Source organism: Carcharhinus amblyrhynchos, chromosome 9, assembly GCF_965287045.1.
Source record: "Carcharhinus amblyrhynchos chromosome 9, sCarAmb.v2.hapA, whole genome shotgun sequence".
NCBI classification, from domain to species: Eukaryota; Metazoa; Chordata; class Chondrichthyes; order Carcharhiniformes; family Carcharhinidae; genus Carcharhinus; species Carcharhinus amblyrhynchos.
Genome location: NC_137332.1, coordinates 17,638,813 through 17,665,261, shown reverse-complemented (window position 1 = coordinate 17,665,261; position 26,449 = coordinate 17,638,813). Strand labels below are relative to the sequence as shown.

The following is a 26,449-nucleotide window of genomic DNA, read 5'->3' as shown; positions in this document are numbered from 1 at the left end:
ACACTTTCCTTCACCTCCTTCGTTATCCACGGCTTATTACCTCTCTTCCTACTGTCCTTTTTAACCATCGGAATAAATTTCTGCTGAGCACCAAGAAAGATCTCCTTAAAGATCCTCCACTGCTCCTCAGCAGACCTACCTTCCAACGCGCTCCCCCAGTCCACATTCGCCAATTCTTCTCTCATCCTACCATACTCCCCTCTATTCAAACAAAGGACACGTGTCCGGGAACCCACTTTCTCCTCCTCCATCTGCAACAGAAACTCCACCATACAATGATCACTCTCTCCAAGAGGATCCTTCACCTCAAGGTCCCTAATTCTACCCGCCTCATTACATAGCACCAGATCCAAGATAGCTCGCTCCCTCGTCGGCTCCAACACACACAGTTCCAGGAAACTATCCCGGCAGCATTCCAAGAACTCCTCCTCGAGCCCACCTCGTCCAACATGGGTCGACCAATCAATATGCAGATTGAAATCCCCCATAACTACTGCCGTCCCATTCCTGCACGCCGCACTTATTTGCGCGTTAACAGCCCGCCCCACCTCCAGATCATTATTCGGGGGCCTATAGACGACACCCACCAGCGTCTTCCTCCCTTTGCTGTTCCTAATCTCCACCCACAACGATTCCACTTTCTGCTCTTTGGCTCCGATATCATCCCTTGCTACCACCTTGATGCTGTCCTTAATCAGCAGAGCTACGCCACCCCCTCTTTCCTCCTGCCTATCCTTCCTAAACACTTGATAGCCCTGTACATTCATCTCCCAGTCCCTGTCACCTTGCAGCCACGTCTCTGTAATGGCCACCAGATCGTATCCATTTGTGTCGATCTGCGCCACCAGCTCATCCACTTTATTCCGAATGCTTCGTGCATTCAGATAAAGCGCTTTCATCCCAGCCTTCTTCTGGACCCTATTTGCCGTAACGCCACCACTTGGGACATCCTCAGCCTCTTCCCTTACCTGTACCCTATCCTTAACTGTAGACCTCCTAACATCACCTACCCTCGCACCCTCCCCCCCCCTAATTAGTTTAAAGCCCTGTCTACAGTCCTCTTTACTCGATTCGCCAGCACTCTGGTCCCAGCACGATTCAGACCAACCCCATCCCGCCCGAACAAGTCCCACCTACCCCAATACTGGTGCCAATGCCCCATAAATTCGAACCCATTCCTCCCACACCAATCTCTGAGCCACCCATTCACTTCCTTTATCCTGTCAACCCTACGCCCGTCTGCACTCGGTTCAGGCAGTAGCCCAGAGAAGACCACCTTGTCGGTTCTACTTTTTAATTCCATTCCCAGCTTCTCATACTCCCTCCCCAGATCCTCAGTCCGCACTTTGCCTACGTCGCTGGCACCCACATGTACCACCACAACTGGGTTCTCACCCTCCCACTCCAGATTCCTCTGCAGCCCAGCTGCGACATCCTGTACCCGAGCACCAGGCAGACAACACACCCTTCTGTGCACTTTGTCATTGTGACAAAGGACAGTGTCAATACCCTTCACCCCACTATCCCCAATCACTACGACGTTCCTTTTCCCCTTCTCTTTGCCTATGTCCTGCTGCATCACTGTACCGTGTGCAGTTTGCTCACCAACCTCACCTGCCTCGTCCTCTTCCAGAGTGGAAGCAAGAACCTCAAACCTGTTATGCAGATTAAGAGGCTGAGGCCTCCGCTCCTCACCCCCCTTCCTCCTCCCAGCAGCCCCCTTTTGTTCCTGACCCTTAGATTTAGACAGTCTAGAGGGGGTGGATGTCACTTGCACCCCATTGACAATGACACCCTCTCTCCCCCTGATGAGCCTCAGTGTCTGTAGCTCTGAGGCCAGCTCATCCACCTTGAGCTGGAGCTCCTCCAGCAACCTGCACTTACTGCAGACATGGTCTCTGGGAAGGACCCTGGGGTCCACCAGTTCCCACATCATACAGGAACCGCACATCACATGTCCCTCCATTATTCAATATAATTTGTTGTGGGAAAAATTTTTTCCTTGTTTTTTGCTGTAGTAGTTTTGAAAAAAAAATTTTTTTTTTTCCTTGTTCTTTCCACCTGGCCTTTTTACCTTCCAGCCCTTTTTGATATTAAGCCCTAATAGCTCACTCTGCTTCCCTCTCACTCCGCTGCCCGCTATCTACACCAGGCCTCCTTTTAAACTTGGCGCTGATTTAAAGCTGATGGGCCACAACTGCCTGATAATCACTCCCTCACAATTCTTAAAGCAGTAAATACAATAAGTAAATGCTTTAAACAGTTCTACAAAGAACAAAGTGCTTTAAACTTATTTTAAACAGGTTTTTAACAGGTAAAGTCTTAGCTTTCTCTCTGATGCTCCTTCCTCGTCTGCTCCAGCAAACAATGTCTCTGGAATCAATCTAGTGAATTGACATTCTTGTGGCTAAGATCACCCAAAGCTCCCAATTAAATAATAATCCTGTAGCAGATCACAAGATACATTTGAAAGACTATTTAGCGTATTTTAGTTTACCAACAATTCCAGAAGAATTGTCCGCACCTAAACCTGACTGTGCACTTGGATTTATTTCATTACCCCTCTTTTGAAATATATTCCACGCATTGATCAGTCGCTGTACAAAGAAGAACGGCTGGTCTTTAATTTGTCTTTCATTAGTTTGAACCTGCTCCCCCCCCAACCCCCGTGACCTCCTATTTATTCCATTATTAGTCCCAATTTTCTTCTAGTGTGCGCAATGATCACTAGGCAATAGCTTCCGCGGTGGCTAAATGGAGCTCTGTGAGCCTCTGCTGAATTTTGTTGGGGGCGATTGTCTTCAATGATGTGATTCATTGACTGGGATGCACCACAGCTTTAGTTCGGATTCCCTGCAAAGCCCCACTTGTGCCGATTTGCTGCTTGAAGGCCTTGGTCAGTGCGGACACTTGTCGAGGGGTGCCCAATGTTGGTGCAGCAGATTGACGCTGGGCGGGTGGGCTGTGGGATCTATGATGAGGAAGTGGGTTTTTAATGGTAGTGTGTTGGTTCCATTCCTGCTGCCACAGGACCTGTGATGTTTTTCCTTAGCACAGTGGTCCTATTATTCTATAGGTTCTGTGGATTCAATAAGTGTTTCTGCTCCAGGTACTGGGACCCAGGCCCAAGAGCTGACCCAATGGAGGACATGCGATATATCTGGGGAGGTTTTGCTTACTTGCAAGACATGATTGAACATGGAATTATCAGGACTCAGACCAACACTGATGTGCCATCAGGGATCTATGTCCAGCAGATGCCATATCCCTGTTTTGTGGATGACATGTGAGTAAAGTTGTATTTGATATTTTTTCTGAGTTTTTTTTAGTTGTTATAATTTCAAAATGTTGCAAATGACTGAATCAGAGAATCACCAACAAAGCCTGTCGAGTTTGCCAATGGATTCCATTAGGGGTCCCTCTTAGAACATAGAACATAGAACATTACAGCGCGGAACAGGCCCTTCGGCCCACAATGTTGCGCCGACCAGTCTTATTTTTAAAAAAAAACATTGACCCACTAATCTAAACTTAGGGTGCTTAATGTCCTTAGGTAAGGGGTGCTGGCTGAGGGCCAGGCTCCTGGCTTGACCTCAGACCTCCCCGCTTCCCCTCCCACTTGTCAGCGACCCCCCACCCCGACTCCCACCAAATTTGCTGCACTCACCTCTCTCCAAGGATCCCACAATGGCCTCTGGCGAAGGCCTCACTGTATAACCAGCAGCAGGCAATGCTCCTGGTGATGATGCCAGCAATGGAACCTTTGATTGGCTGGCATCATTTGGGGGAGAGGGGAGGGGTTTCCCCTGCTGGGGGTCACAAAACCCAGGGTAACCGTGGAAACGATACAGCACAGAAGGGGCCCATTCGGCCCATCTTGTCCATGCCGATCCAAAGACACCCAGGCGCACTTTCGAATCCCATCTTAAGCCCCCGACCCATATGACCCACAAGGCTGACCAGTTAAGTGCCTGACAGACGTTTAATTTAGTTTGATGGGGCCTCCCCCTTGATAGCGACGCAGTTTCCCACTGGTTCTCCAACCGGTAGCTGCGACTCACACTGGAAACTTTCAGTCGAGCCAAAGAACTCTGTTTCTGCCTCCGCAGATGCTGAATATTTTAATTCAGAAAATGTGACGGTCTTAAAAGTGAGTCCACAAGTCGTTTGATTTGAATTCATCGCAAAAAATGCACCAATGAAAGCGGAATGGAGCGTGGTGCAATGAAAATAATTAAGGTCGACTCAGATATTGGCTGGAAATGGCCAACCGCTCACACCCCACAGCCGCTGCAGGGAAGGACGGGGGGCGGTTTGGCGCTCAGCCAAATCCCCGTTCACTGCCAGGGAGGGGGGGAGAGTCCCACCGGCAGGAACGGCTGGAGAATTCCAGCCACGGGGTTTTAGGAATGAGAGATAATAAAAGTCTGAATTGTGTGGGTGAGGTTGTGATAATAAATGATAATCATTTATGATAAAAGCGTTTGAGAAACCGATTCTTCAAATTGGTAGAGGAGGATTCCATCTGCGAACGTCAAGGAGAATGGACAGTAATGACAGCCTGTATGTTAACGTTAAATATTAAATATTATTCACCTGTGCATGACTTGTCTTTTTCATTAAATACTTTTCTGCCTGAATTTTCCTGCTGCACCTGTCCACTCTCCTTCCGACTTCCCTGCTGATTTCCCACTCCAGCTTCATGCTAGCGCTAACCCGCTGCTTCCCAATGTTCATGGTGCTCTCCTGGATCTACTCTGTCTCCATGACCGTGAAGAGCATTGTGCTTGAGAAGGAGATGAGGCTGAAAGAGACCCTGAAACTCATGGGAGTCAGTAACTGGGTGCACTGGGTCACCTGGTTCATCGACAGCTTCATCATGATGGCTGCCAGTACAGTGCTGGCCACTGTAGTGATTATGGTAAGCATTCGGCACGATCTAAGCGTTTAGCATTCGCCCTCCGACAAGGTCTCCTTGTACAAGATGTAAACATGAATGCAGGCCGTGGCTGAGGAGGGACACACTCATGTGCCACAAAGCAGATAATATTAACACACAAGTCTCCTGTATTTGCTTCTCACCAAGTGATGGCAATATGAGAAATTGCCTCAACTAGTGACTATTGTCTAAGTTTATTTCAACTGGGCCTTCCTTCAAACTTTGAATCCCAACAGTGCAGAAGGAGGTCATTTGGCCCACTGAGTCTGCACCGCTCTCCAACAGAGCAGCTTACCCAGCCCCATCACCCCCCTCCCCCCATATTTACCCCACTAATCTCCCTAATCTACACATCTTGGGATACTAAGGGCCATTTCACCAGCACCAATCTACCTAACCAGCACACCTTTGGAGTGTGGGAGGAAACCGGAGCACCCGGAGGAAACCTTCACAGACACAGGGAGAATGTGCAAACTCCACACAGACAATGGATTGGCCATGCTAAAATTGCCCCTTTGTGGCCAAAAGATGTGCAGGTTAGGTAGATTAGCCGTGGTAAATGTGCAGCATTACGGGGATAAGGCCTGGGTAAGACACTCTGTCAGAGAGTCAATGCAGACTCGATGGGCTAAACAATCTTCTTCTGCTCTGTAAGGATTCTTGATTCTATATGTGGCGCCATTTAAGGGCTCCTTGTCATTCTTTGAATAGCATCGTGGAATCCTTTACATCCATCAGAACAGGTAGCTATGGCCCTTGGTTTAGCATCTCAACCAAAACAATGCCCAATCCCCCTGGTCCCGCACCGCGTGCTCAGGACTAGATTATAGACAGTCAACGTCAGAGTTGGACTTGAACCCACAATCTCCCAATGGACGTCACTGCCATGGTGACCCTTAGAGCATTTCATGGGATTGTCTGGCACAGATAGGTTTAACCATTCAACCATTTCATTGTCAGTGGCCTCAGGGGATAGGGCCTGGGTGAGACTGTGGTTGGTGCGGACTTGATGGGCCGAATGGCCTCTTTCTGCACTGTAGGGATTCTATGAGCTGGGCTCATGGTTCTTTGAAAATAAGGCCTCTTTGCTAATGGACGCAGAAGGTGACTGTTGAACAAAACAGTAGCCGTACCTATCCAGCTTCTGTTAATAGAAGATTGGAGATTGATCCACATATTCCTATTGCCCCCAGCAGGTATTTCCAGCAGCAGATTCAGTGAGCCATTGGCGGGATCTTCCAGTCCTGCCAAAGTCTATGAGCTTGTGCATGGCTTGCATGTCCCGCCACCAGGAAACCTGCCAGGGGGATTGACTTTAGTAGCATTGGAAGACCCTGCCCGCAGGAAGGGCTGGAAAATCGCACCCCATGTTATTACTAATTACATGAGTTGAGTCTTATCCAACCATTAGCCACCGAGTAAGGATATATAATCGGCTGCTGAGTTTAATTAGCACCATTGATATGAATTTAGACTTTATTTTATCAGTTATCCTGTGTATTGACTAAATGTCTACAAACCTGGCTGTGTAATATTACATTGCTATCAGGGTAATATTTGCTGCTGTGATCTAATCTTTCTCATAACCGCCAGAACATTGTTCTCCTCACCTGCTATCCTCTACAACTTGATTCATGCATCTTTTCCCCCCCCTTACAGAGAGGAAATGTGCTCCACTACAGCAATTCCTACCTTCTCTTTGCATTTCTCCTGGTGTACACCGTGGCCACTATTATGCAGTGTTTCCTGTTGAGTGTGTTCTTCTCCAAGGCTAACCTGGCTGCAGCCTGCAGTGGGATCATTTACTTCACCCTCTACCTGCCTCACATCCTGTTCTACGCCTGGCAGGACCACATGACCATCAACATGAAACTGGCCGCGGTAAGCTTAACGGGTCCAAACATTTAACCCTTTGACTAGTTCAACAGCGATTCTCGTTGACTCAGGAACAAAGACAATCACACCGCAGTGGTTAGCACTGCTGCCACGCAGCGCCAGGGACCCGGGTTCAATTCCGGCCTTTGGGTCTCTGTCTGTGCGGAGTCTGCACATCCTCCCCATGCCTGCGTGGGTTTCCTCTGGTTGCTCCAGTTTCCAACCACAGTTCAAAGATGTGCAGGTTAGGTGCATTGGTCATGCTAAATTGCCCCTTAGTGTCGAAAGATGTGTAGGTTAGGTGTATTAACCATGGTAAATGAGATGGTATTTTATTTGCAAAAGTATACTTTATTTATAAAATCTGAAAGAAAATTAACAAAAGATGGGTGACACAGTGGTTAGAACTCTAACCACAGTGTTAGAACTGCTGCCTCACAGCGCCAGAGACCCGGATTCCATTCCGGCCTCGGGTCACTGTCCGTGTGCAGTTTTGCACATCCTCCCCGTGTCTGCTTGGATTTCCTCCGGGTGCTCTGGTTTCCTCCCACAGTCTAAACATGTGCAGGTTAGCCATACTAAATTGCCCCTTAGTGTCAGCAGTATTTGCAGAGTAAATATGTGGCGTTACGGGAATAGGGCCTGGGTGGGATTGTGGCCAAATGCCCGTGACTGCCGAAGTGTTCCCCAACAGGCAGAGAAGTCACGGACATTCAGCCTCTGCTTTTCGGGTAAGCGTTCTCCAAGGCGGCTTTCACAACACACGACAACGCAAAATCGCTGAACAGAAACTGATAGCCAAGTTCCGCACGCATGACGATGGCCTCAACTGTGATTTTCGGTTCCTGTCACACTATCTGTAACCCCATGACTTGCCTGGGCTTGCAAAATCTCACTAACTGTCCTGTCTGGAGACAACAATACACATCTCTTTAACCTGTGCTTAACCCTCTCTCCACTCACGTTGTCTGTACCTTTAAGACTTGATTACCTGTAAAGACTCACATTCCAACCATTGTTTTGGAAATTGAGTTTGTGTCTTTATATGCTCTGTTTGTGAACACAACTCCCACTCACCTGATGAAGGGACAGTCCTCCGAAAGCTTGTGGCTTGAGCTATCAAATAAACCTGTTGGACTTTAACCTGGTGTTGTGAGACTTCTTACTGTTGTCAGTATAGCCATGATAGTCCATAAGGCAGAAGGTTGTGGATTCAAGCCCTACTTGAGAGACTTGTGCCCAAGATCTATACTCGTGCTCCAGTGATGAAGGAGGGTTACTCTGTTAGACGTGTCATCTTCCATTTAAAATGTTCAGATGATGTCCCTGCCTGCTCTCCCTGCTGGATATAAAAGTTTGCACTATTTCAAAGAAAGGCAAGAGAATTCTCTCCAGCGTTCTGGCCAACAGTTATCCATTAACGCAGACCAAAAAAAAGTTTACCTGGATAGTACCATATTGATACTTGTGAGATAGCAATATTTGCAAATTGGATGCATTACAACAGTAACTATACTTAAGAAGTAACTCCTTAGTTACAAAGTGCTTTGGGATGTCCAGAAGTTCTAAAAGGCTCAGATGTCGATGTGGAGTTTGCACATTCTTCTTGTGTCTGTGTGGGTTTCCTCCGGGTGCTCCAGTTTCCTCCCACAGTCCAAAGATGTGTAGGTTAGGTGGATTGGTCATGCTAAATGTGTGTGGTTACACGGATAGGGCGGAGGGGAGGGCCTGGGTAAGACGCTCTTTCGGGATGTAGTGCAGACTCAATGGGCCAAATGGCCTCCCTCCTGCACTGTAGGGATTCTATAGTTATATAAATCTATGATTTTTCTTTCCTCCTGGGGGCAGCTGCAGCTATGGTATTCAAATAGTGTTGGTGAGAGGAGCAGAAAATGTGCCAATTGTAATGATCTTCACTATGGGATGAACAGAGGGAATCAGAGCACTCGAAAGTTTACTCTTCATCAAAACCATAACTTATGGTGAATCGACTTCAAAGGCCAGAAATAGATCAGGAACAGTCTTCACCACAGCTCAATACATAACATCTCACTGGAAGTTAAAGAGGATTATTGTGACGTGACCATTACTAAATTCTCTGTTTGCTTCTTCACATTTCAGAGTTTGCTATCTCCAGTGGCATTTGGCTTTGGCTCCGAGTACCTATCCCGTTACGAGGAGCAAGGTACAGGACTTCAGTGGGATAATATCCGTACCAGCCCCGTTGAGGGAGACGAGTACAGCATGCTGCTCTCCATCAAGATGATACTCTTTGATGCCTTTCTATACGGAATACTTGCCTGGTATCTTGATGCTGTACTTCCAGGTAAGATGGGAAGAGGTTACATGTATCCTCAAAAGGAGATTATTTTTTTCCAGAAGCAATAAGTCTTTGTTACAATGACGGTAAATATTACTCAACCAAATTTTCACTGTGACAACTCATTCACCAAAACATAACATATTTAAATCATACAAGGAATCCCAGTCACAGCCAGGTCCAACAATTTGATTGCAGTGATGTGATGGACAATACTGATTTACCCAATTTCATCATATTGGGTGACTTTAATCTGCATATAGATTGCACAAATCAAATTAGTAACAAGACTGTAAAGAAGGAATTCCTGGAATGTATACAAGATGGTTTGCTGGACCAGTTTGTTGAGGAACCAACTAGGGAACAGAATATCCTAGACTGGATATTGCACAATGAGGAAGGAATAATGGGCAATCTAGTAATGCGAAGGGACTTGGCAATGAGCAACCAAAACATGGTAGAATTCTTCATGAAGATGGAGAGGGACATAGTTGAATTTGAGACTAGGTTCCTAAATGTTAATAATGGAAGCTATGATGGTATGAGGTGCAAGTTGATTATAATGGATTGGGGAACATTACCTAAAGGAATGACATTGAATAGGCAATGGCAAACATTCAAAGAGTACGTGGGTGAATTGTTCATTCCTGTCTGGTGCAAAAGTAAAATGGGAAAAAAATGGCCAAACCATGGTTTATAAGGGAAATTAGAGATAGTATTAGATCCAAGGAAAAGGTATACAAATTGGCCAGAAAAAAAACCCAGCAGACCTGAGGATTGGGAGTAGTTTAGAATTCAGCAAGGGAGGACAAAGGGATTGATTAAAGAAAGGGAGAATAGAGTATGAGAGTAAGCTCTCAGGATAAACTGACTGTAAAATCTCCTCTAGCTACGTGAAGAGAAAAAGATTAGTGAAGCCAAATGTAGATCCCTTACAATCACCTGCAATAGATCGCAGAGTGTATTGTAATTGTTTGTCTCTTGTGTGTTGTCACTTGCTTTTTATTGCAAGAAAATAATTTGGAACAGACATGATAATTGGCCAGTTCTCAGACTAAATCTGAATCTCAAGTTTTTGTGCCCACAGTAGAAGCTGGAGACATGATAGGGGAGAGAAGATTGATAGAGTTCATGATCTAGGTTAAAATTTGGGCCAAATGAACAATGTAGATGTATGGCATGACACAAACACAACATGGGATGAGGAAAATGCCTTATGAGGATAAACTGAGCAAACTAGGTCTGTATTCCCTGAAGTTTAGAAAGGAGATGATCCCATTGAAAGTATTAAATTCTTAAAGAGCTTGACAGGGTAAATGCTAAGAAAATGCTTCTCCTGACAGGGCACAGTTATTCTGAGATAGCCTTTCTTATCTCTGGACTCTAGGTATGGTACTTGGTTAGTAGGCAGATCGGAGTCATACCTGCTTATTAGTACCACATCTAAACAGGTTATAGAGTAGGCACGTAGCTCCGAGACATGGTCTTCCAATCTCTCTCTCAGCAGTCCAAAATATGACTGACTGATGTCAGTGATACATCATCATTATCTGTCACACATTAGCATATCCCATCAGTTAACTTGTGTCAACACAATTGTGGGTCAATCCACAGCACATGGACTGCAGCATTCCAAGAAGGCAGCTCACCACCACCTTCTCAAGAGCAACTAAGGCTGGGTAATAAATGCTGGTCAGCCAGCAACTCCTGTGTCCCATGATTGAATTTAAAAAAAACCTTTATACTACAGCAGGATAAGCGAATGATTAATTTGGCTTCAGGTGAGAAGAAGGTTCTTCGCCTGAAGGTTTGTGAATTTGTGGAACTCCCCACCCCAGAAATCTGTGGATGTTCAATCATTGGGTGTATTCAGAACTGTGATAGATTGGTTTTAGATCCCAAGGGAATTCACGGATATGGGGATAGTGCGGAAAAGTGGAATTGCGATGGAGACTCAGCCATGATCTTGTTGGATGGTGATGTCAGCTGGAAGGGCCACATGATCTGCTCCAACTCCTGTTTCTTATGTTACTTTTCAAAATTTCAGGCAAATAACCTCCATTGACCCCTCCACCCTTTCACAGTGTGAACTGAGAGATGTTCTCTTCCAAGTTGCTGATTTCTGTTGTCAGAAAGCTGGGGACTGCTTCCTCGCATTGGCTATGAAGAAATTGGTCTCCCTGATCCAACACAGCATTTGTAGACCTTACTCAATGACCTTATTGGCTTTCAAAGCTTTGACTCACTTACAGCATGGCATGCAGCTCCAAAAATCAAAACTCAGTTCCTAAAGCACTTTCAATTTAAGACGTTTTAAAAATCACCTCTTTCCTTCATACTTTAAAGGATTTGTGCAACATAAAGAATTAATTAATACTTCTAAAATAAGCCAGATGACTATTTTGGTTTGAAACAGGATAGATAACTATGAGGATAATTACAGCTGGAGTTGGTCCAATGCTATTTGGAACATGATGATTCCTGAGCTACGGGGATTTTGGGAATGTCACAACCAAGAGGGAAAACAGTCAAGGAAGAATAATGTGCATCTGAAGATTGGATATTTATTTGCCATTTCTCTTACGCCACGAGGACAGGGGAAATCCTTTGGGTGGCACAGTGGCATGGTGGTTAGCCTCACAGTGCCAGGGACCCAGGTTCAATTCCGGCTTTGGGTGACTGTCAGTGCGGAGTTTGCACCTTCTCCCCATGTCTGCGTGGGTTTCCTTCAGTTGCTCCGGTTTCGTCCCAATGATGTGCAGGTTAGATTGATTGGCCATAGTAAATTGCCCCTTAGTGTCTCAAGATGTGTTGGTTAGGGGGATTAGTCGGGTAAATTCATGGGGTTACAGGGATAGGACCATGACTAATCTTGCCCCAACTGTCCCTGCCCCGTAGGCAAAGCAAGTAAGAAATGCAGATAAGACAGAAAATGAGGCACCATCTTCTCCTCTGTACTTGAGCCAGAGGGTTTACTCCCAGTGTGAGTAGATGTTAGGCTATTTCATTATGGAGGTGGGTTATGTCCTCAGACTGTGTACACATTCCCCACTGGGGCGTGATCAGCGAGTGTCCACACCGTATTTATTTATTTATTAGAATCACAAGTAGGCTTACGTTAACACTGCATTGAAATTCCCCTAGTCGCTACACTCCGGCACCTGTTCGGGTACAGAGAGGGAGACATTAGCACTTAACCTGCACGTCTTTTGGACTGTGGAAGGAAACTGGAACATCCGGAGGAAATCCACACAGACACAGGGAGAAAACTCCACACAGACAATATCCCAAGCTGGGAATTGAACCCGGGTCCGCGTGAGGCAGAGTGCCAACCACTGTGCCGCCCTTTTGCTGAAGGAACATGACTGGGGACTGGACAAACAAATCTTTTCCTTCTGTAGCATCAAAATCATGAATCAGAAGTAATATTCACCCGCTAAGCATGCTTCACAACGTCAATCTTTCCCATCTATACAGGTCAATACGGAATACCTTCTCCGTGGTATTTTCCACTACAGGCCTCGTACTGGTTTGGAGCTGAAAAGGCACAGCCTGCCACAGATGGTGAGTTCACCTATACATCACGCAGCTGAGTGAAGGGAATAACACCTTTCTCCCATTGTCAGAATTCCCTGCATGACCAATTCTGTCGCTGTCTAATTATGTTGGGTAGTTGACAGGAGTACCTGGGAGACAGCCAGAGTGGGAAGCCTGTGATTATCTTGCTAGCTCACTGCATTTCGGAGTTGACGAGAGCACCTAAACATAGCCCAACAGTCCCTAACAGACAGTGACGTGGTAGTTTACCCTTCCCCATCATTACTGGAGACTTAAAGGCGGGCAGGCAGGCTGTCTGAGATCTTGCCGAGTTTGAAGTTTGGAGTGTTAGATGTTGTGCTGACTGTCATTTATACTGCAGTCAGTGTACAGCTTCACTGCACAAGATCATCTTTCAGGTGATTCCCTCTCCAGTTGGCAATCTGCCAAATTCTGTGACTGGCAGTGTAATGGTGCAGCTTTTATGATGTTCTGTATTAAACTATTATCAAGCATATGCTTTAACTGAGACATGAGTGAACATGTGTACAATAGAATTTCTTGACATCTGAATGCTCCAGCTAAGTACAGAATGTACCAGAAATTCAACAGGATCCTACTCCCTATTGTTATCCAGCGCCTTTGTTAATGATTGAAGCATTTTGCATGGTCAAATGATCCCCTGACACACTCAGCACTCAAGCAGGAGTAACTGTAAGGCTTAGTGGTATTATCGCTAGACTGTTAATCCAGAAACTCAGCTAATGTCCTGGACACCTGGGTTCAAATCCTGTCATGGAAGATGGAATCCGAATTCAATAAAAAATATCTGGAATTAATCTGATGACCGTTGTCGGAAAAACCCATCTGGTTCACTAATGTCCTGTAAAGAAGGAATTTGCCATCCTTACTAGTCTGGCTTACATTTGACTCCAGATCCACAGCAATGTGGTTGATTCCCAAATGCCCTCTGAACGAGGGCAACTAGGGATGGGTAATAAATGCTGGCCCAGCCAGTGACGCTCATGTCCCATGAATGAATAAGAAAAAGACTGCATTCAAAAGAGATAGGGAGAAACCTAGGGAAAACAAACATAAAATTTACTAGCAAAGAACAAAGAACAACACAGCAAGGGAAACAGGCCCTTCGGTCCAATGAGCCCGTGCCGCCATCTTAACAATGTGTTTTTCCTCCTCCACCCTTGACCCATGTCTATGCTTATGGTACCCCCATTGGAAACCAGATTAAGGGGAGAATAATTTAGGGACAATCTGTTACACCAATCAGCCTAAGGGCACATCTTTGGCTAACTAGCATTAGTTAGTCTGAAATAATTGCCCTTAGATATATTTTGAATGGGTGGCAGAGTGGTTAGTACCGCTGTCTCGTAGCTCCAGGGACCCGGGTTCGATTCCTGGCTTGGGTCACTGTCTGTGTGAAGTCTGCACGTTCTCCCCGTGTCTGTGTGGGTTTCCTCCGGGTGCTCCAGTTTCCTCCCACAGTCCAACAATGTGTGGGTTAGGTTGATTGGCCACGCTAAATTGCCCCTTAGTGTCCTGACGTGCGTAGGTTAGAGGGATTAGTGGGGTAAATACGTGGGGTTACGGGGATAGGGATTAAGTGGGACTGTTGGTGCAGACACAATGGGCCGAATGGCCTCCTTCTTCTCTGTAGGGTTTCTATGATTCTATGAAGGATCCTGTAATTGTGGACTCCCCAAGTATGTGTTAAGATCCAATATAAGTGTAATTTAGCTTTTTTTAAACTTTGATAAGACAAAAAGGAAGTCAAAGAGAGCACAAAAGATGAGAAAGGAGCAGAGCAGAAAGCAGACAAGCCAGCTGAGAAGATAGAAGACAAACCTAAAGACAAAGCAACAGAGCAACCGGAAGTACAAGTGAACAAGCCTGCAGAACAGGCCGCAGAGAAACCCACAACGCAGGCAGCAGCTAATGACAAACCGAAGGACAATAAGAAGGTCTGTAAAAAAAAGGAGAAGGAGATGCTGGAGAAGGAAAAACAGGAGAAAGAGAGGCTTGAGAAAGAGAGGCTGGAGAAAGAGAGGCTGGAGAAAGAGCGGCTCGAGAAGGAAAGACTTGAGAAAGAAAAGAGCGAAAAAGAGAAACAGGAAAAGATCAACCCAGGTAATGTTTAAATCGGAACGGTAACATTGTGAATTGAACTCTGTTCCCTGTTCCTGATTCTCCTCCGCAGATATTGAAGCAGTGACTGTGTGTTTGTTTGTTGTTAACCGTTGGCAGTGACGGCAGCGATGGCTGGAAACCCTTTCTACGAGAAGGAGCCGTCAAGTCTGACGCTGGGAGTGTCTATCCAGAACCTAGTGAAGGTTTTTGAAGAGGGGCACAAGCCCGCTGTGGACGGGCTCAACATTAACTTCTTTGAAGGGCAGATCACCTCCTTCCTGGGTCACAATGGAGCTGGGAAGACAACAACAATGTAAGGGTTCACATTCCTCTGGTGGGGCAACAGAATAATCATTGGCCACTTGCACGTTCGCTCACGCCATTCCTTTTACATCCCTGCACAAGTTACGCGCAAGTTGTTTATGCTTTCAAAGATGTGCATGTTAGGTGGATTGGCCGTAGTAAATTGCCCCTTAGAGTCCCAGGATGTGTAGGTTAGAGGGAGTAGTGGAGTAAATGTGTGGGATTATGGAGGTACGGCTTGTGTAAGAGGCTCTGTTGGAGAGTCGGTGCAGACTCGATGGGCCAAATGGCCTTCTTCTGGAGTGTAGAGATTCTATGATTCTATGAAGGTGGCACAGTGGTTAGCAGGGCTGCCTCACAGCTCCGGAGACCTGGGTTCAGTTCCTGGTTTGGGTCTCTACCCATGTGGAGTCTGTATGTTCTCCCTGTATCTGCGTGGGTTTCCTCAGGGTGCTCCGGTTTCCTCCTACAGTCTGAAAGACGTGCTGGTTGGGTGGATTGGCCACGCTGAATTCTCCCGAAGAGCGTGAGGATTTTCACAATAACTTAATTGCAATGTTTATGTAAGCCTACTTGTGACACTAATAAATAAACTTCACGTTTAAGTCAAAGGACAGCCTTGCTGCTGGTAGTCAAGAGATTGAAAAGAATTGCCCTCCACTGGGTATTTAGCACCCTTGTGTGAACAGCTGCCATTCAATTCAAATTTTAATGAACAGGTTAATGTTGAAAGTTCACTCGTGAAGTTTAGATATTCGCTGCTGCAAGTGAAAGATTTATTTTATGGTTATTGGAAGGAATTCAGTTTCATTCATTTAAACCTTGTGCCCTGTAGCCAGCACCCACTGCCTTGAGACTTCACAGCACACGACTTGTGAAGTCATTATAGATCGCACGGCTGTTAGGCAATTTGTGGAAAGTTAACCATTCAGCCTCAAAGTAACACACGTGGCAGTTCACTGAACTAAAATAATAGCTGCTGTTAATCAAGCCCTCGGACAGAGCCTTGGAAACACTCAGCATCTCAGTGCTGCGGCCGCACGCCCTTCACTCTGACAGGATCAAACACCCGCACAATCATGTCACTGTCAAACTATTTTGTCCCAATCCAAATGTTTTCTGCCTCAGAGATCGGCAGGGCAGGAAAACCTCTCACTTTCTAAATCCCTCGCTTGCACAGATGCCAGATTGGATTGTGTGTCCGAAAGATAAAATAAAGACAGCAAGTTTGAGGGTGTAGCAATATGAATCGCAAGCTGCAGTTTGTTCAACAGTGGGTGAAGTACTCCCAGTTTCCTTGTAAATCTAGCCCAAAGACTATAACAAGATAAATATTAGCTAGGATCTAGCGCTGCACTTGGTACTTTACCTCACGACCATAGAAGTAGGCTTAATTGTTTTAATGACTAAATTCAGCACAGGAATTCCAAACCCTAAATACTACAGATGAAGAAAGGAGAAATTAAAGGCAGGATTTTCCAGCACTCCCGCCCCTGTCTGTTTTGTGATAGCGGAGATGGCACGCTGTGGGCTGGCAGTGGGATATTCCAGTCCCACCACTGTTCCACATTGTTTGCCCCCTCCACCGTGGGGGAACCCACAGTGAGGAAATCACCATCAGGGGGACTGGAAGATCCCACTATAAGTGTTTATCTTGTTCTTTTCACAACCACACATTTATATATAAGTGCCTTTCACAACCTCACTCAACCTAGCCCACTCACCTGATGAAGGAGCAACGCTCTGGAAGTTCATGATTCCAAACAAACCCATTGGATTTTAACCTGGTGTTGTGAGACTTCTTACTGTGCCCACCCCAGTCCAATGCCGGCAACTCCACATCATTTCGCAACCTCAGAACATCCCAAAGCAATTTACAGCCAATGAAATACTTCTCAAAGTGTAGCACTGGTTATAATGTAGGAACTGGATAATGAAGGTACCAATTGCACCGTTGTCTAACGCTTAAATAAAAAGACAAGAAGAAAGGGTGACAAAAAGAATCAGAAGTAGAAGCAAATTGCTGCAGGAGCTGGAATCTGAAACAAAAAACAGAAAACGCTGGAAAGTCTCAGCAGGTCTGGCAGCATCTGTGGAGAGAGAATAGAGCCAACGTTTTGAGTCTGGATGACCCTTTGTCAGAGCTGGTAAGATTCACCCAGACTCAAAACATTGGCTTTAATCTCTCTCCACACATTCTGTCAGACTTGCTGAGATTTTCCAGCACTTACTGTTTCTGTTCGAGGAAGAATCGGAGAGTGGGACGTTGACGGAAAAACAGTCAGGGGGAAAGATAGATGCAAAACTTTCCTTAAAATCATTGACAAACAATCGACCGATGGAAATGGAAGTTTCCCCAAGTGTACTTTACCTTAGCCAGTAAGAAGTCTCATAACACCAGGTTAAAATCCAACAGGTTTATTTGGAATCACGAGCTTTCGGAGTGCTGCTCCTTCCTCGGGTGAGGATTGTTACTTGATGAAGGAGCGGCACCCCGAAAGCTCGTGATTCCAGATAAAGCAGTTGGATTTTAACCTGGTGTTGTGAGACAGCAGCATCTCCACATCATGGTTACCTCAGCCAGAGAAAATTCAGAATAACTAATACACTGTACACTAATGTCTAGAAACCTCAGCACAGGAGTGAGGCCGTACTGAGGTTAACTTGCAGATACTGGAAGGAGTCAACATATTCAAGAAGGGAAAAAGTCAAATCAAATCAAATCAAACCAAAAGTCTGAAAAGAATAAGGATTGTAATGTTGTAAACTTACAGTAAGGAGCAGCAGGTGTTACTTGTGAGACAACAGACTGTGTTGATAGATCATGCCATGGATTAATTCATTTGTTTAAAAAATTCAAGTTCCCTTTAATAAGAATTAAATTTGATCAAAGTTCAGTAATCGTTGCCTCTGAAAGAACACGCAACATCTTTTTCATGTACTGTTTACCTTTTCGATATTTAAAAGCCTGGAGATCGCCTGGAATCTTTAGAATCTTCTCTTTGTGGTTTTCATGTGCTTTTCTCATGTATTCAACAGGTCAATGCTGATTGGCTTGTTTCCACCCACATCTGGTACCGCAATCATTAATGGCAAAGATATCCGCACAGACATTGAAACCATTCGAGAGGACATCGGCATGTGCCCCCAGCACAATATTTTATTCAACAAGTAAGCAAGATGCCATTCATTGTAATGAATCCAGCTGTAAGAGCAGTAAGTACATTGCTGCTCAGACAAAGGGAGGGAGATTAAGTGGATGGTGAAAAGGTGTGGTTGTAATCAAACAGAAGATATTAAGTTTGTGGATCCATATGATACGATAGATATGGAGTGGTACTGTGGCACAGTGGTTAACACTACTGCCTCACAGCGCCAGGGAACCGGCTTTGATTCCCGGCTTGAGTCACTGTCTGCACATTCTCCTAGTGTCTGCGTGGGTTTCCTCCAGGTGCTCCGGTTTCCTCCCTCAGTCCAAAGATGTGCGGGTTAGGTGAATTGGCCATGCAAAATTCTCCCTCAGTGTACCCGAACAGGCACCTGAATGTGGCGACCAGGGGATTTTCACAGTAACTTCATTATAGTGTTAATTGTGACTAATAAGTAAACTTTAAAATGCTATCCCTCATTTTGCTTCATTCTGAATAACCCGTGTTAAAATTTGCTGCAATATTTTGTGCGGTCGATACAAGGCACACGAAATAGATACAGTTCGGTTCAAATTCGAATGGGTACTCGGTTACTAATAGAGCTGAACAATAAGCCAGGGTAAGTGAAACGTTTCACCTAGTGGGTGTTGATAAACGAGCATGTTGCACTTTTGTTAAAGACTTTGTTTGCTGTGAGAGAGTTTGTTCCTTTGTAAGGTGATACACGTTACAGCTGACACTCGGCTAAGGATCTCACCACAAAGCCAAACTGAAATTGGCTCACACTCTTGCGAACCAAGGCTACGACAGACCTTTATATTCAGGAGACAGGGTTCTTCTCCAGATAGGTATCTCTCGAATTATCCTGCCAAAGAGGATGAAGTTGTGGAATGCAAGAGCTTTCTTCAGTCCTGGTCTCTGTCCAGGGAAATATTTACTGTTAGTTGCACTGTACAGTATCCGCTGCACTGCCCAGGGGCCTGTGAGTTGATTCTGAGGAAGGATACAGCGCTGGCCAGGGCTGTAGCATCCATCAAGATAAGAGACTATTGTATCAGCCTGAGAATCTGGTCAACCATCAGAGTGAGCCTGTGAACAGATCAGGGAATGCTTGGAATGTTGACCTGGGGAAGGTTGTGCCTCTCTCAGAGTAAGATTAGCACATTGATCTTTAGTCTGGAGTTTGAAGGAAACTACAAGTGGAGGGAGTAATCTGATTTTCATCTTTATCTTTCCTGCAGTCTAACAGTGGCAGAACATATCTTGTTTTATACCCAGCTGAGAGGCCAGACTGTGGAAGAGGCAGAGAAGCAGGCAGAAGTGATGTTGGATGAGATTGGTCTTCCTCACAAGAGAAATGAGCTGGCTCAGAATTTATCAGGTAATCACCCAACTGACCTCAGCCGAACAATATTAACCACATAGACAGATAGGGCGCCCCATCTGATACTGCCACCACAGATTACCTCGTCATTATTTTGTTGCTGTTAGTGCTCTAACTGGAACCTATCCTACATTACAACAATGGCTTCACGTCAAAAAGTAGCTCATTGGTGGAAAATGCTGTGGGACAACGGGGCAGTGAAAGGTGCAATCAAATGCAACTTTGTTTTTTTAGACCATGCTGGTCCATACTGACTTCATTTATCCATCTTTGTTTCATAATCCCTCAATCTCTTTGCCTTATTAAAAAACCTACCAACCTCAGTTTTGAACTGTAAATTGACCTGATTTCACAGATTTTTTTGGGGTATAGAGTTCTAGGTTTCCGATAACTTTTGTGTAGAATTGTGATTCCTGATTTCTTTCCAAAAACATTCTCTTCAAATGTTTTTTGATCACATTGAACAAATCAGACTGCATTCTGGTCCATGTGGATAGTGTTGACATCAGGTGCGTCTTATATCTTTGAGGATAGCGGTTGCATTCTACAATTTGTTTAAAGTTATCATTAGTCCTTCAGTAGTACAGGACTTGAGTATGCTGGGGGTAGATTTTCCAATTCCGTCTGCCACGGGTATCGTACTTGGTGGGATGGACAATGTAATGGAACATTACAAGATTTATTGACCTGGGGCAGGAATTTCCAGTCCTCGGGTGGTTGGGACTGGAAGATCCGCCCATGCTGTCGAAGTTTTTTGTCCTGCACTCATCAGGACAGAATCAGAAGAGTACCAAATCTCAAAGGGAACAGCAATTTAGATTGCGTGAAAAGACAACATCTTTATCAAACGGAGTCGACCTGCCAATCCGCACCCTCTTCTCAAGCAGTATAAATTATTGTTAGCACTGCTGCCTCAAAGCACCAGGGACCCGGGTTCAACTCCCAGTTGGGTCACTGTCTGTGTGGCGTTTGTACATTCTCTCTGTGTCTACGTGGGTTTCCTGTGTTTCTTCCCACAGTACAAAGATGGCGGGTTTGGGCCATGTTAAATTGCCCCTTACTGCCATGGGGACTAGTTAGTATAAATGCATGGAGTTATGGGGATGGGGCCTGTGTGAGACTGTGGTCGATGCAGGCTTGATGGGTGAAATGGCCTCATTCTGCATTGTAGGATCCTATGATTCCCTTTGAGATTTGGCATTGCAATTCTGTCCTGAAGTGTACAGGACAAAATGCTTTGACAGTATGTCTCTTTTTCAGTGATACTGAGGCTATCATATAAGGGTCTGGAATGCACTGGCTATGAGCGTGGTGGAGCAGATCTATTTCTGGTTTTCAAAAGGGAATTAGATAAGCAGCTGAAGGGAAAACATTTGAAGACAATGGGGAAGAGGGCAAGGGGGTGAAACCAGCTTAGTGGCTCAGGTGCAACAATTCTATGTGCTGAACACTGTATGCTTTCATAACTCAGGGAATGAATAGACATTTGAAGGGTGTTGACCTGATAGATGATTCCTGTCTTTTGTTGCACAGGTGGAATGCAGCGCAAACTATCGGTAGCTTTAGCATTCATTGGAACAGCTAAAGTGATCATTTTGGATGAACCAACATCTGGAGTAGATCCTTATTCCAGAAGGTCCATCTGGGACCTCCTACTCAAATACCGCGCAGGTATAGTATGCTTCCCAAGACTCAGGCTAGAGTATAAAGTCTAATGCATGTGACAAAATTGCCATTAACGTCTGCCTATGTTACATACTGCCCATGGAACATGAGAATTATTCATTCAGGAAGTTATCATCCAACAAATGTATTAGGATAAGAGAGACATTTATCAGGTGGACTATAATTACTCTCAGCTCCCACTGTGTTTATCAAATTCCAGTGTTTTTAAGATAAATAATTTGGACGTAACAGATTTTTCTAACAGAAATGACTGTGCCACTTGGTTAAAATGGTCCCATCAGCTCTATGGGCAAATGTATCATCCATTGTAAGACTGAGTCAGGAGATCTATTATCTCAGGTCTGATTCTATGTATACATGGGGAGAACATGGCAAACTCCACGCAGAATCTGACTGGAACACAATATTCCATCTGGCTAAATATCCTGCAAACATTTACTACCCAGGGTTAGACAAAGCTCTGGAGGCTGCGAAACCCCAAACAGCCATAACAGAGCATGAAACAGAAAGGGAATAGTCAAAGCAGCTTGGAAATATAGATTGGTAATAACTGGAATCCATCTAAACATGAAGTTGTTGATACATCTCATAAGTAGACGTAATAAAAATCAAGCATGGGTATTTGTAGCACAAATGCTCACAATTTAAGCAGCAATGGAGGAGCATTGCGATTCTGTGTGAGGTCTGCACGTTCTCCCCATGTCTGCGTGGGTTTCCTCCGGGCGCTCCGGTTTCCTCTCACAGTCTAAAGATGTGCGGGTTAAGTTGGTTGGCCATGTGTCGGGGGATTAACATGGTAAATATGTGGGATTATGGAGATAGGGCTGGGTGGGATTGTGGTCAGTGCAGACACAATGGGCTGACTGGCCTCCTTCTGCACAGTAGGGGGATTCTATGATTCTATGCACTTGACCACTTTATTATTAATATGAGATGTGGCCGTCACTGGCAAGGCCAACATTTCTTGCCCATCCCTAATTACCGTTGCACTGGTTGGTTTGCTTGGCCATTGCAGAGAGCAGTTAAGTGTCAACCAGGTAACTCTGGCTCTGGAGTCACATGTATGCCAGACCAGGTAAGGACAGCAGATTACCTGTCTCAAAGGACATTAGTGAGCCAGTTGGGTTTTGAAAACAATCAACGGTGTTGCCATGGTCACCCAGCTACCCTGGGAGGACTTGAACCCATGTCCCTAGAGCACAAGCCTGGATTCCCAGCCCTCTGACATATATCGCCATATCCCCCATATCTGGGCAGCTATGATCAGCTTGTAACAGAGCAGCTATGAGGAATCATAGAATCCCTACGGTGCAGAAGGAGGCCATTTGGCCCATCAGGCCTGCACCAACCACAATCGCACCAGGCCCGATCCCCGTAACCCTACATATTCACCCTGTTTGTCACCCTGACACTTAGGGTCAATTTATCATGGCCAATCAACCTAACTGGCACATTTTTGGACTGTGGGGGGAAACCGGAGCAGCCGGATGAAATCCACACAGACGCGGGGAGAATGGGCAAACTCGGCACAGACAGTGACCCAAGGCCGGAATCGAACCCTGGTCCCTGGCAGTGTGAGGCAGCAGTGCTAACCACTGCGCCGCCCCGCACATAACAATCCTGACTTTACCAGCGACGTCAAAGGATGTGACCCCGGACAAGTGAAAAAGGGTCAACTGTCTGACTCACACACAAGTGGTTTCTGGAGATTGGGAGTTGACGAATGACTGAAAGCTGGAGACAGCTGCAGGCAGCTGTGCCAAGTTTATCATTTCTAACAGCAGGCCGATGTGTCCAATCTTACTGCCTGTTCAGATGTGGCTGTAATCACACCCATGATATCACGTTACTCAGCCTCAGGAGAACACTTGTGCGCACACATGCGGTAATCTACTTTTACACAAAGGGAACATTATAGAATAGGGCTCAGAAACAAAAACAACACATGCTGAGAAACATTATACACATCAGGCAGCATCCGTGGACAGAGAGGCAGAGTTAACATTTCAGGATAACGATTGTTTTCAGTGCAGATTTCCAGCACTCGATTTGATTTTATTTAAATTAGAATCCATAGAACCCCTACAGTGCAGAAGGAGGCCATTCGGCCCATCGAGTCTGCACTGACCACAATCCCACCCTATTCCCACAACCCCCACATATCTACCCCGCCAATCCCCCTGACACTAGGGTCAATCAACCTAATCCGCACGTCTTTGGAGTGTGGGAGGAAACCGGAGCATCCGGAGGAAAACCAGGCAGACACAGGGAGAATATGAGGACCCCACACAGACAGTGACCTGAGGCCGTAATCGAACCTGGGTCCCAGGCAGCAGCAGGCAGCAGTGCTAACCACTGTGCCACTGTGCTGCGTGTGGAATCCAAAGTTTGGTTTTGTACGTGGATTTTTGCAGGGGTTTGCCTGGGGTTTCAGTGAACCCGACATAGATAGGGAGGTCGATAAGGTAGAACCCAGTGCCTGCTGCATTGATGTATATTGGGTGCCAGTGTGCCATGGGCAGCATGGTGGCACAGTGGTTAGCACTACTGCTTCACAGTGCCAGGGGCACGGGTTCAATTCCCGGTTTGGGTCACTGTCTATGCAGAGTCTGCACATTCTCCCCGTGTCTGCGTGGGGTTTCCTCCGGGTGCATTGACCCGAACAGGCGCCGGACTGTGGCGACTAGGGGAATTTCACAGTAACTTCTCGCAGTGTTAATGTAAGTGTTACTTGTGACTACCAAATACACGTTACTTTTACTTTATTACGTTATCCAGTGTTGTTGGCACAGTAACTGGTCAGTGCTGCTGGAGCCTCGAGCTAAAGCTGCACGCAAAGCTGTGTACAGGGACCCCACATTCATTTAAATGAGGTCCAAGCCTCATAATATTTAGCAGCTCAGTCTTCCTGCGTCATTCACAATTCCGAGGAACAAGTACTTGGGTGATAAAGTCTTTCCGAATAACCTCACACAGCATGAACAGCAAATTTTGGTAAGGCACCAAGCTTCACAGTTCTCCCTCTGCTTGGGATACAAGCAGTAAACAATGTGACTGAGCTGACCCCATGTTATACGGTGAGGTCATGTTACTGCCACAGTAACTACAGCCAAAGTTTCAGGAACCTCTCTCCTATATTCAAGATACATTACCTCTTTAACACATTAACTCCGGTTTCCTCCCACAGTCCAAAGATGCACGGGTTAAGTTGATTGGCCATGCTAAGAAATTGCCCCTTAGTGTCTAGGGATGTGTAGGTTAGCGGGATTAGTGAGTATAAAATGTAGGGATATGGGGGTAGGGCTTGGGTGGGGTTGTGTTCGGTGCAGACTCGATGGGCCGAATGGCCTCTTTCTGCACTGTAGGGTTCTGTGACTCTTCCCTATGTGGTTGCTGAGCAGTATTCCGGGCCAGAGCTGGGAGCCAGACTGCGGGAGGCCGTCCCCGTCGCTTTCCCACCTACGACCAGCCTGGTCAATAGGTTTGGCTTCCTATGGGGTTGGCTTTTCAGAGCGTTAACAGACAGAATTTGCCACAGAGCCACAGGAGAAAGAGTTAGGACGGATGATAAAAATTTGGCCAAAGAGAAAGGTTTGAAGGAGAGTCTTATGGAGAGAGAGAGATGCAGGGAATTTTAGCGTTGGCATTCCAGAGCTTAGGGGCATGGTAGTTGAAGACAATCACCAGTAACGAAATGATGAAAATGGTAGACTCTACCAACTTACGCTGCTGATATGGAAGTTCACATACCCAGAGAGCACATAGACAATTGGAACAGTGTGGTCAGTGCTACCTGTCTGATTTTATACAACACCTTTGGTTGTCAGGGTAAATTTTCTCTCTTGCGTTCCTTAGGTCCAAAATGTCTTGGCAGCTCTTTAATTGGCAGGGTGGCTAGTACTTCTGCCTCACCTGTGTTGTTGCAAGGGACCTGGGTTCAATTCCCGGCTTGGGTCATTGTATGTGCGGAGTCTGCATGTTCTCCCCGTGTCTGCGTGGGTTTCCTCTGGGTGCTCCGGTCCCTCCCACAGTCCAAAAGACGTGCTTAGCCACGCTAAATTCTCCCTCTGTGTACCCAAACAGGTGCCGGAGTGTAGCGACTAGGGGATTTTGACAGTAACTTCACTGCAGTGTTAATGTAAGCCTACTTGTGACACTAATAAATAATACTTTAAAACTTTACTTCCCTCCCCTACTGGGAACCTTGATCTTATCAGGTTGTGTCCTGGTAAAGCCTCTTAGCCCCAGCAGGATAACCTGGTAAGATATTGAAATGATTGGTAGTGGTACGCGTTGCATTTTAAGACATACAAGGCCAGTCATTTCCAAGTCGGACTGGTTCTTCCTGCTAGCTGTTGACTCCGGGGAAAGTTGGACACCACAAGAGAAGCATTGTGAGCTGTTGGCAGAATCTTGTGGCATTCGAGGGTCTTAGCTGCAGCTGGAGAGACACACAAGGCCCACTGAATGTCAAGCCAGACAGGCAGTGGCAAGGTCTTCCCTTGGAATCAAGACCCCGGAGTAGAAGATTCCCCCCCAACATCTACCAAGATCTGCCAACCAATCATGTGGAAAGAACATTCCAAAGGGAGGGGCAGTGGAGTAGGAGGGGGGCATTCAAGCCAATGGGTGCCTGTTACCAGGCGCTATCAGCACCTTGCGTTTCAGAAATGTATAAAGTAATCAGGAGAAGTTGGCCGGATCCTCCCCTGGATCTGAACTCATGAGGTAATGAGACTTTTAGCAAGCTGAACAAAATATGATCCAGAACATAGTGTTTCAAGGGTGACACTCCTTCATTAATGTGTACAGTGAGCTCATGCAAGGAGGGCCCTTGGTTAATATTCACAAGGTAAAGAGCTGAAGATGTCGTAACTCAATAGCTAAAACTCTGTGAGCCTGTTTGTGTTGCCTTGCACCCTATGTGTCCTTAATACAAAAATCTTACCTCTGGAGATGGCGGGGGTGTGAAAGTATAAAGGAGTGTTCGCCTGTGAACCCTGCTAGAACAGACTCTGAACCGTGTTCCCTACTCTGAGAAGAGATACTTGTATTGCTGCGTCACATCTCCAGGGCTGAAGGAGATCCACAAGAACATAAGAAATAGGAGC

The 26,449-nt window shown here is 45.8% G+C and overlaps 1 protein-coding gene across 3 annotated transcripts in view; it reads left to right on the top strand.

Annotated features, from left to right (window-relative positions):
• abca4b (ATP-binding cassette, sub-family A (ABC1), member 4b) overlaps window positions 1–26,449 on the top strand; it is a 155,438-nt gene that overhangs the window by 71,243 nt on the left and 57,746 nt on the right. For all 3 annotated transcript variants that reach the window (XM_080195254.1, XM_080195255.1, XM_080195253.1), the window contains exons 14-23: window positions 3,110–3,286; window positions 4,699–4,921; window positions 6,599–6,820; window positions 8,936–9,140; window positions 12,612–12,698; window positions 14,448–14,816; window positions 14,934–15,129; window positions 18,159–18,290; window positions 19,510–19,649; window positions 21,186–21,323. In XM_080195254.1, coding sequence (XP_080051380.1) covers window positions 3,110–3,286; window positions 4,699–4,921; window positions 6,599–6,820; window positions 8,936–9,140; window positions 12,612–12,698; window positions 14,448–14,816; window positions 14,934–15,129; window positions 18,159–18,290; window positions 19,510–19,649; window positions 21,186–21,323 — 1,889 coding nt within the window. The remainder of the gene's footprint in view (window positions 1–3,109; window positions 3,287–4,698; window positions 4,922–6,598; window positions 6,821–8,935; window positions 9,141–12,611; window positions 12,699–14,447; window positions 14,817–14,933; window positions 15,130–18,158; window positions 18,291–19,509; window positions 19,650–21,185; window positions 21,324–26,449) is intronic.